This window comes from Rhinoderma darwinii, chromosome 4 (assembly GCF_050947455.1).
Source record: "Rhinoderma darwinii isolate aRhiDar2 chromosome 4, aRhiDar2.hap1, whole genome shotgun sequence".
Classification (NCBI taxonomy): Eukaryota; Metazoa; Chordata; class Amphibia; order Anura; family Rhinodermatidae; genus Rhinoderma; species Rhinoderma darwinii.
Window position 1 is genome coordinate 36,706,816 of NC_134690.1, and position 10,727 is coordinate 36,717,542.

The 10,727-nt window shown below is 43.3% G+C and overlaps 1 protein-coding gene across 2 annotated transcripts; it reads right to left on the minus strand.

Annotated features, from left to right (window-relative positions):
* Positions 1 to 670: 670 nt before the first annotated feature.
* On the minus strand, positions 671 to 10,226 carry LOC142760674 (UBX domain-containing protein 2A-like). 2 transcript variants are annotated; one of them, XM_075863863.1, is made up of 6 exons: positions 10,142 to 10,226; positions 9,406 to 9,520; positions 7,614 to 7,723; positions 6,958 to 7,095; positions 4,998 to 5,156; positions 671 to 2,066 (listed from the first exon to the last, which is right to left on the minus strand). In XM_075863863.1, exons 1-6 carry the CDS (start codon positions 10,183 to 10,185, stop codon positions 1,877 to 1,879), a joined length of 756 nt encoding a protein of 251 aa, XP_075719978.1. In that variant the 5' UTR covers positions 10,186 to 10,226; the 3' UTR covers positions 671 to 1,876. The 2 variants fall into 2 exon arrangements, with proteins under 2 accessions (XP_075719978.1, XP_075719979.1); XM_075863864.1 differs by having other exon boundaries at positions 9,923 to 10,204.
* Between the last annotated feature and the right edge of the window lie 501 nt (positions 10,227 to 10,727).

Below are 10,727 nucleotides of genomic sequence, written 5' to 3' on the forward strand. Positions count from 1 at the left end.
CGCTCGCACGCATCTCGCTCTCGTGCGCTTTTTTTTAGTTCAAACTTCCTTGGATGATTCATTTCTTATATATCTTCATAGTGGCCAGAGCTGGGCTGGGCTTTTATTTGCTTTTTTTGCAAAATTCCCTGCATATACAAAGACTTAACTAGTGAACCGCAGGTTTAAGCTGGCTGCCCAAAATATCAGGCAGCTGAATGTAGGGTGCCTGGCAGTCGGACTGATGGGGACCCTAGAGAGAAGGCTGTAGTAGTTTTCATTTCTGTGTTTTCAAAGAGAGGCACAGTCTGTATTGGCCCCGGTAGTAGTGAACGATCATATGATCGCCAGGAAGTCAGTAAGATTTGTTCCGGAACAATATGGTATGCTTTCAGGAGTCACTGCAGTTATCCCCAATGTTACACTTGTGTGAGAGATTTATCAAATTCATGAGTCCGTGAATATGGTGAACACGGCAAAATACATTCAGCGCAACTCGCTAGGTCTGAGCTGACCGGTCATCTTTACCGCGAGTCCTTATTAATATTGGTCACCCAAATTTTAAATAATGTGGTATGACCTTTGGCGTCCGGTGAATCCTTCAGACATGCACAAGCTATTTAGGACCAAATTACATCTATGGATCAGACCTATGACCAAACGGCAGAAGTAAAACAGACCAAGACAGCAGTAGCTTAAAATGTTTAATTTATAAAAACAGAACTTAAAAATATTACAATTAGCTAAAAACGCACTGCAATCCAAGACAGCATGCTAAATAAAAGACATGAGCTCCGTCAGCAGAGGGGACTGTTACTGTTCATATGTAGAGTGGTGCAGGCCCCCTGCTGGTGAGCTGGAGTAATGCCGATTGTGCTCAGCAGAAAAAGAGTTTTCTTTATACCTTATATCAAATGCCCTGAAGGAAAAAGGAAGGGAAATGACTTTATCATGATACTACTATACATCATAATGGAACGTGAGAAGAACACCTGCGTCAATAACCTAATTTAAAAAGGGTTCTCCCAATCCTTAAATTCTTGTCAATCAGATGTTGGGATTCATAGGCGGTCACTATTGAATTGAAGCTTCTAAATCCACCGAATGATGAAATTACACCCCCCCCCATAGTTCCACCCAATTCTATCAAGTTGGGGGTGCACAAGTGCAGCCAGCTATCCGGCAGAAGATGGGGACTGTGGCATGCTCATTCTCGCTATTGGTGAGGGTCAAACCCCATTTGATCACTTTTTGACTTAAAGCAAACAACAAATGTCTGAAAAAGAATGATAATATATCGAATAAAGAACGAGACAGAAATAAGACCAGGGTGTCTATAGAAACAAAACAGTGGTTTTGTGGCTTTTAAATCTACTATCTTCTATTCCAGACAAATATACATGGTAACCGTGATCTCAAATCCTATAACGTATAATACCGCTGTGTAGTTAAGAGGTAAAAGTGACATTTTCGGAGCGGTGTTGTACCGCCTCTATAAACAACCATTAATCTTACACGCTCTCGCAGGGAACGTGCCAGTGGTGCTCTAAACAACCATTAATAATCGACTTATTGCCAAACAGAATATTGTAAAGCCATCCATAGCAGAAAGGCCTGCAGAAGAAACCTGAGGAGTATGAGCGGTTGTATAAGTAAGTGCACCCTGTAGACAGCAATACAGGACCGCAACGTGTAAAGCAGCGCAGAAGGCGCAGCAAAGTAGCCGTGACTGCACATATGGCCATGGATAGGACCGTGCAGCCAATACTAGCCTGTAAGTCAGTGGATATGTACACCGTCTATTCACAGTGATCCTCAGATATCACAAAATAAAACCCAAGCACTAAATCGCATGATCCTCAGGATTCCGTAGTCCCCGCTGCTGATGCGGTCTGGACTAGACGTCCCTGAACAGTGGTGTGGTTTTCTGCAGTCTCTGCACCAGGACGGCATTCTGCAGCCGAGCTTCCTGAATGGTGACCGTCTCATCCAAAAGGTCCCGCAACGGGAAGGAGGTCGCCAGCGTGAAGGGGATCTTCTCTGATTTACAAGGGATGCGCTCTACAAAATTCCTGATATCGCTTATCCTGAAGAAAGAATGGAGAGGTATGTACAAGAAATCAGTAACTGACATGTCATATGATTATAAAAGGACACTTATTACTGAAACTACAAGTTACAATATTGGGCGTTAGTTTTCTTGTAAACCTTGCTTTATGTCCACACATGCTCGGAGTGAAGATATTTAAAAGCCCAACAAGTAATATGGAGGGCAAGTTTCAAAAATTGCTACTTTGTTTTGTTTTATATATAAATCATGTAGTTAACGTGGTAAACATTATATATATATATATATATATATATATATATATATATATATATATATATATATATATATCTATCTATCTAGGCCCCCTGCTGGACAGATCTAGTACTGCTACAGCCAGATGCCACACTGGTCCCCAGCTGTGTGGATTGCCATAGATCCCCTGCGGTATGACTTATGCATTGGCTGCAATAAGACCTCCACGTGGGCAATACTGCAGATCTATCCTAACCCCCTGAACACTGATATTATAGCAAATGTGCAGTGTTTGGTATCTATCTGCAGGTGACAAAGCAGCGACAAAGTTCTATGCCTTATACATGGAGAATCCCTTCGATCACGGCTGACTGCCAAAAGTTATTTTAAAGGCGTTTTCCCACGAGGGATATTTTTGACATATATACAGGATATGTCATAACTGTCAGATAGTTGCGGGTCCCAGAGGTAGGACCCACATCTATCTCTAGAATGGGGCCACCTAAACACGTTCTAACTTTGTGCTCTGGCTGATTTCGGACCACGAAGGTGAAAACCGCGTAGCTTAGTTCCATAAGTCCCATACAACTGAATGGTAGTTACGAAAAAGCATAGCTGAGCTGTTTCCGTAACTCCCGACCATGTAATCAGGAAGTGGCCGGGAGTCAGCCGGAGCACAGATTGGTAGAACGGGGCTTAAGGGGCCCTATTCTAGAGAAAGGTGCGGGTTCCAGAGGTGGGACCCACATCCATCTTAAATTTATGACCTATCCTGTGGATAGGTCAAATGTCCCTCGTGGGGAAAACCCCTTTAAGTCCAGATTCACTCGAACTAGCACAAACTCTGACTTAAAAATCTGCTGTTTTTCACATAAGAGTTGTACCAGTTTTTTACAGATCCCCATAGACTTGAGTCTATCGAGGGATCCGTGAAAACTGAAGAATAGGACACGTTCTATTTATCAATGGACCCTTCACAGGGTCCGTTGAAACAACGACCGTGTAAATGGCCCCATTGAAATACACTAATCCGTGTGACGGCCGTATTCTCCATTCGTGTGAATAAGCTCTAAAGGGGTTTACCCACAACGGACATTTATCACCAATCCAGTCAAGGTCTACAGTGCCGATGGAAACCGCTGAGGGCTGAACTGGGCTGTTTCCATTGGGTCCATAGACATTGAATGGAGCAGCAGCGCACCTGGGTGACCGCTGCTCCATTCAAACCCTCCTCCCTATGATCGTCCAGTGATTAGGAATGACTGTCGGGACCCCTGTTCTACTGATCGGTGGGGGGTCCTAGTGGTGTTCACACAATTATCACCTATCGTGTGGATAAGGGATGAATCTGCTTAGTGGGAAAACCGGTTTAATAAGGCATGAACCCTTTCATTGCCAAGGACGTATGTAATAGGTTATGACTTTAAACGACTGCGGAATATAAGGTATAGCACTTAGATGGTTTCATATTAAAGCCCAGAATCTTAGCTTTCAAAACGGCACCACAATCGTTGGAAATCAGGTAGCGGGATAAAAGTTTTACTTCGCAGTTTTGTGTAAGGGAGGGGGAATCTGCAAGTGAGGGCCGGAAGAAAGATCACAGCCCGTTACTGTCATCTCCTCCCGGTCCAGCATGAATGCTTTGTATGTAGTGTTTTCTATATTTTACTAGACTTTAACGTAACATCTGGCCGCTGTGTTTTTGACCCAAAAGAAAAAGCAGTAGAAAAATGGGAAAAACGCAAACCGCTGTGGGTCTGATGGACTCATTAACACCTTATTCACACGAAGGTGTCAGTTTTGCGTGCTTAAAAAAACAGAGCGTTTTTCTTGCGTTGCAGTTCCGTGTGACATCCGTGTACGCATTTTTTTTACGCACGTACGTCATCCATATGTCACACGTTTCGTACGTCAGCAAAATAAACAGAAGGCGGTGGCTTTTTCTCATCATTTCTTCAGCAACTGTTGCGTGAATCACGCACAGCACATGTATGACGTCCGTGTGCTGTCCATTTTTTTCACGCACCCATTGACTTCAATGGATGCGTGATGCGCAAAAAACACACAACAGGACATGCAGTGAGTTTCACGCAGAAGACACATGAAAAACACTGAATGGCCCCATTGAATTGCATAGGTTCGTGACATACGCTGTGTAGTTTTACGCACTGACACCGCTATATGCAGGTCCTAGAGGTGGGACGCGCACCTATCTCTATAGGACCCAGTCCTATCTTCTGCCGTTGGGCTCCAGCCACTGATGAGGTGGTCAGGTTTTTCCTAGAAACAGCCAAGCACATTTTGCTGCGCTGTTTCCTAAACTCTTGTAGGAGTGAGTGGAAATTAAGTGAATAGGTGCGGGTCCCAGAGCTGGGGGTATGCAATAAATAAGTATATACCAAGTCTCCACCTGGATGTGGCCACCTTGTCACGTGAAACGGCGGTTAGGAGGAACCACTTTCTCCCGACATGTGAAGGTCCTACCTCTGGAACACAGCCAAAGTTACAGCTTTACTTTAAATGTAATAATATTAATTAAATTGCATGTACACATCTTCAGGGTGAGGTCTTGTATTAAAAATTCCCTTTAGTATGTAACACCGCCTATTCATGGGCAGTTGATGTCACACACACACACACACACACACACACACACACACACACACACACACACACACACACACACACACGTAATAAAACGGCATTTCTGGATTACCTGTGTGTAGTGTTAAATTTCTGAACGATCCTCTTGCCATCAGCGAGCCAGATCTTGACGTTGGTCAGAGACTCCCCAGCCTTCAGCTCAACACTCGGGAGACTTTGTTCACCTCCATCCTCCAAACCATTTGCTTTGGTAATGACTTTTGGGGTTGCACTGAGAGAAGAAAAGTAAAGACCTCAGAATAGATTCACTTTCTTTCCAGACTTCTCTATGATATCACTTTATGCACCGATAAGACAATTAAATATTGATTGACCAGCTGATCTAATACAGTGACACGACTGCGCCAATTACAGTAGTGTCAGGAGTTATAACAGGTTAATAGGGCTTCCCCAGTCCATGTTTGCCTAGATGTACATAACATAGGATAAAGTCAACCCTACAGTAAAGTAATACGTTTTTAAAGGATTTTAAAAAAAAATAAAAAATGACCAGAAAATTAAAAACCACAAACTTGCGAACAAACTTCCAAATACAAAACATTACGGGCGGAGATAAATTGTGGTCATGTGACCGTGCAAGAAACCATGGATGTGGTTAAATCATTAGAAGTACATCTGCCCATGTCCTAAACACACATATGACCTCCTTAAAGAGGCTCTGTCACCACATTATAAATTCCCTATCTTGTACATGATGGGATCGGCGCTGTAATGTAGATTACAGCAGTGTTTTTTATTTAGAAAAACGATTATTTTTGACGGAGTTATGACTCATTTTAGATTTATGCTAATGAGTTTCTTAATGGACAACTGGGCGTGTTTTACTTTTTGACCAAGCTGGCGTTGTGGAGAGAAGTGTATGACGCTGACCAATCAGTGACCAATCAGCGTCATACACTTCTCTCCATTCATTTACACTGCAGATAGCGATATATCTATATCGCTATGTGCAGCCACAAACACACTATAACGTTACTGCAGTGTCCTGACAATGAATATTCATTACCTCCAGCCAGGACATCATGTCTATTCAGAATCCTGTCACTTCTGTAGCGTCTGATATTTACGATGTAACCTGTCATTTAAAACGAGATTACGCTTGCCTTGCTGTAAATATCAGAGACGCTACAGAAGTGTCAGGATTGTGACTAGACATGACGTCCTGGCTGGAGGTAATGTATATTCATTGTCAGGACACTGCAGTAACGTGTGTGTGTGTGTGTGTGTGTGTGTGTGTGTCTGCACATAGCGATATAGCTATGTGCTGTGTAAATGAATGGGGAGAAGTGTATGACGCGGATTGGTCACTGATTGGTCAGCGTCATAGACTTCTCTCCATAATGCCCACTAGGTCAAAAAGTAAAACACGCCCAGTTGTCCATTAAGCAACTCATTAGAATAAAGCTAAAAGCGGTCATAACGCCGTCAAAAATGATCGTTTTTCTAAAAAAAACACTGCTGTAATCTACATTACAGCGCCGATCACATCATGTACATGATAGGCCACTTATAATGTGGTGACAGAGCCTCTTTAAAGAGGTTGTTCCAAGATCATATGTTCTATCCTAGCCACAGAATAGGTGATAACACGCTGATCGGCGAAGGTCCGACCGTGGCACCTCCACCGATCATGAGAATGGAGGTCCCATTTCTTCGGATGAATGGAGCGGCAGGTCGAGCATGCCCCCAGCAGCTCCATTCTCTATGGCACTTCAGGAAATAGTCGAGCACTGTACTCCATCACTGACAGTCCCAGTTAGTGGATAAAACAGCAGTGCATATGCTCAACCTGCAGCTTCATTGATTCGGAGGAACGGGACCCCCAATCTCATGAGTGGTCGGTCCCCCACCGAGCGGCATGTTATCACCTATGTAGTGGTTAGAGGATAATATTTACGCTTGTGACAACCCCTTTAATGTCTAACCACCATGGATGATAAAGTCACAGCAGTCATGTGCACTATGAACGATCCCCATAGACAGAAGTACACAGGGCCTTGTACAATCCTCACCTTCCCAGGCGGTGACCCTCTCCGGAGAACGGGTCCACATGCTTCTTTCTTATAAAGTAATGTTCACTTTTTCTGTCTTCAACATTAACTGACAATTCTTTCTTTGCGAAGGTCTTGTGCAACTCTGGTGGGAGCTCCCTGATAAAAGAAGAATATAAGACATCAATTCACCTTGTGTGACGCCAAGGAAACAAACCAAAGACATAAAATGTGTATAGCATATTACATAATCCATGGAGCCCAATGTAACGATATATGTACAGCAGGGTATGGACGATGTGATCTCATGTCACCACAAATCAATAACCCACTGTTCAAGATCTCTCCTGCCTTCTCTTCTTACTGCGGAGTTTCTCCGAAAATGTTCCAAAACTCATACTAGAACTTTGTTTTCTAATAATTTTCCTGATTGGTTATTTTTGCTCAGTCTTCTGCTTCTGGCCTGAAGAAATCAAACCTAATACTGCAGTTGTGTGCTGGAAACAAGTGCCAGATTATCAAACTATCCTTTATCGGATGCCGGATCAAGAAAGTCACTGTATATGGATTAGGCTTTATTTACATACGCCCGGAGGAGCCGGTTAGGCGTTACGCGGCACGACTGGACACCACTACGCAAGGTCTGATCTCTGAGCACTGTATTAGGCTGCACTTACCCTTTCCTCATGGAGTCCATAAATTGACGATTTGCAGCATCTGTATAGTCCCTGAGCTGGCCGTCATTGATTGTAAACCCATTCTTCCACATCTTGATGATAACCTCTGCCTGAAAAGTGAAAAACCACCAAGTTAAGCAAACAAATACCCCAGTAGGCCATGTTCACACTTTCAGGATTCTGTCGAGATTTAGGCATGGATTCGGAGTCTAAACACTGACCGAAACCACGAACATTCTGCCAGCAATACATGTGAATGGGGTATATTATATATTTTACAATCTACAAAAGGCTCGTCATTGACACGGATTAGCTATATTGATTTACAATAGGGCTATAATTTATGTGCAGACCTAATGGGCAATCCACAGTAATACGTTTTGAAGACGTGTATTTTTTAAAGAAATAGTCACCATTCCAGGTAATGCTCTGTGCAAGAAAAAGCGAGAAAAATCCCAGTATACATTACGGCTAATAAGCGGCAGACATAGCCCCACAATGACCTAGAGATGCACGATGCATAGAAACTTCGATAATGTTTTCGATACTCTGCATCCCCAAACTGTAGATACCATTATTTCATATATTTCGATACTTGGCTGTGCGGCCGCCCAGCTCAGTACAGTAACACATGAATGTATGAGAGCGGGGCTGCGGATGTGTGATAGTCATTGCCCCGCTCCTGAGTCCTGATAACAAGTGCGCGGGGTCAGGATGATGCGATGCGGCCGGCGCTGCACTAATGAGCGCCGGCACTGAAACAGAACATGGCGGGCGCACCGCAAAACACCCCATGTTCTGTCCTCAGTGCCTGAACCGCCGCTCATTAGTGCAGCGCCGGCCGCATCACCTCATGCTGACCGCGCACGCACTTCCTGTCAGGAGCGGGGCAATGGCTGTATTACACAGCCGCAGTCCCGCTGGCGGAGATCAGAGAAACCTCTAATCTCCGCCGTTATTCCCGTGAATGCTGCGATCACAGCGGACTGCAGTATTCAGGGGAAAATGCTAAGGGGGATGCAGCTTGGATCGCGTCACAGGGAATTCCTGTGACGCGATTGAGGGACATACCATATATGGGCAGACAGCCCAGGGTCCATTGAAGGACCCCTGGGCTGTCCTACCATATTTCCTGTTAGCACATACCTAAGTACGCCCTAACAACTGCCTGTGTACTATCAGTATCAGCTAATGTACTGTAATATAGATATATACCGGTACATTACTATCAGTATATAGATATATGCCAGTACATTAAAGTTTAAAAAATAAAAGTAAAAGCAAAGTAATGTTAAATAAAAATATTTTAATGTTTATTGTAAAAAATGTGTGTATAAGTCTCATTACATAAAATACACATATTCAGTATTGGCGCGGCCGTAATAACCTGCACAACAATTTTCTCATCATTTATGATGTGTACGCTGTAAAAAAAATAAAAATAAAAACGGCTTTCTATCACTTATTGTGGGGCTCGAGGTGCGATGATGAATTTACCCTCCATGTGCCTCAGATTAATAGTAATTAACCCCATCATGTACCTTACATATTAACCCATTATGACTGAGACACATGATGGGGTTAATTACTATTAATGGGAGGCACGTGGAGGTTAAATTCATCATCACACCTCGGGCCTCACATCAGAAAATTGAACTTTTTTTTATATTTTTATTTTTTTATTATTGTTGACAAAGTATCGAATTGGTATTGAAATCGCAATACTAAACGAAGTATCGGTATCGAAGTCCAAATTCTGGTATCGTGACATCCCTACAATGACATAACATACCTCATCTTCGGGTGAAGCGTTAATGACGCCTGCGTCTCCTGCTTCTTCAAACAAGCTGTTCACAAAGGAGTCGCACCGTTTCCTCTCGCTGCTCCTCCCCCTCATCCTGAAAACTCTGGAACAATACAAATATGATTTAGACGGGTAGCACAATAAACGCAGCATGTTCGCAGTTGTCAACCAACAGAGCAGAATAAAACGTGCGCCCTAATCCGGGCTGTGGTGGTCCCCAAGGAATGACAATTCTTATTTAAAAATGATTTTTTTTTTATGGATGCCAAAAATACGGCAGCTGTAGAAAATAGAACCGCTGTCCTCCTATACTGCGCGGTATACTTTATTTTACTGGATGCCTCCGATTGTCAACGACAGTATGCCATACAGAAAAAACAAAACAAAAAAACGGGGTATGCCAACACATAAATCCCAAAAGGAGCCTCTTTTGGTACATATCGATCAATGGGGTCCTATTGATACATTTGGCGTACGATACGTCAAACCTACACTGCAATCTTACCCACTGCCAGGAAATCTCCTTCCGCAATAGTGAATTACGGCTAGTAGTCATCATCCAATCATTGTCAGGTTATTATATAAGTGGCATCCATTTATAAGAGCATTCAGGAGAATGACATGAATCATGCCATAACATTGTCACGATTGTATGACGGCCAGAACGAGTCACCGAATATCACTGCATCACATAAGTGAAACTCTATGAAGGAACTCCCCGTACCGGTCTTGAGGCTTCATGGCGTCAGTTTTGTCGGCTTCTCTCATCTTTGCAACGCTTCATCCTTCTGCACATGAGAAAAATTGGAATAATAAGTTAGACCATGTTCACACAGCGCTCACACGCTCACCTCGTTTACGCCTGAAAATAGGTTGTGTGAACCCAGCCTCACACTGCACAGATATGTATATGGATATTTATTTATTTTTTTTTTTTTGGGGGAAAACCAATGGCAGAAATCCACAACTCGGATTTCTACCAGGAAGCAGATCCGCACGCAGATTACACCATTGTAATCATTGGAGCTATTCCATCTTCAGCACAGACCCTGTGGCAATAGATTTTAAAATCTGCAGCATTATTCCTTCATTATTCAGTGTGAATATTTTCCTGTGAGTGTGAATAGAACACGGAATTTAGGCTACATTCACACCTGCGTCAGTGTGTTCCGTAGTTCTGCTTCACAAGAGGAACAACAAGGAAATAACGGAAGCAACGGTTCCGTTGCACAAGGGACACCGCCGGCGGCCGACAGAACCCATTTACTTTAACAGGTTCCTTCGGTTTTCCATTGGGGTACCCGTGATTA

Bases quoted from the DNA above. Each gene is read 5' to 3' on its own strand.
- LOC142760674 (XM_075863863.1), bottom strand. From the start codon at position 10,185: ATGAGAGAAGCCGACAAAACTGACGCCATGAAGCCTCAAGACCG. The intron at 7,096-7,613 runs GTAAGTGCAGCC...TTCTTTTATCAG, and splicing joins ATGGACTCCATGAGGAAAGG to GGAGCTCCCACCAGAGTTGC. The intron at 2,067-4,997 runs GTAATCCAGAAA...TTCTTTCTTCAG, and splicing joins AAATTTAACACTACACACAG to GATAAGCGATATCAGGAATT.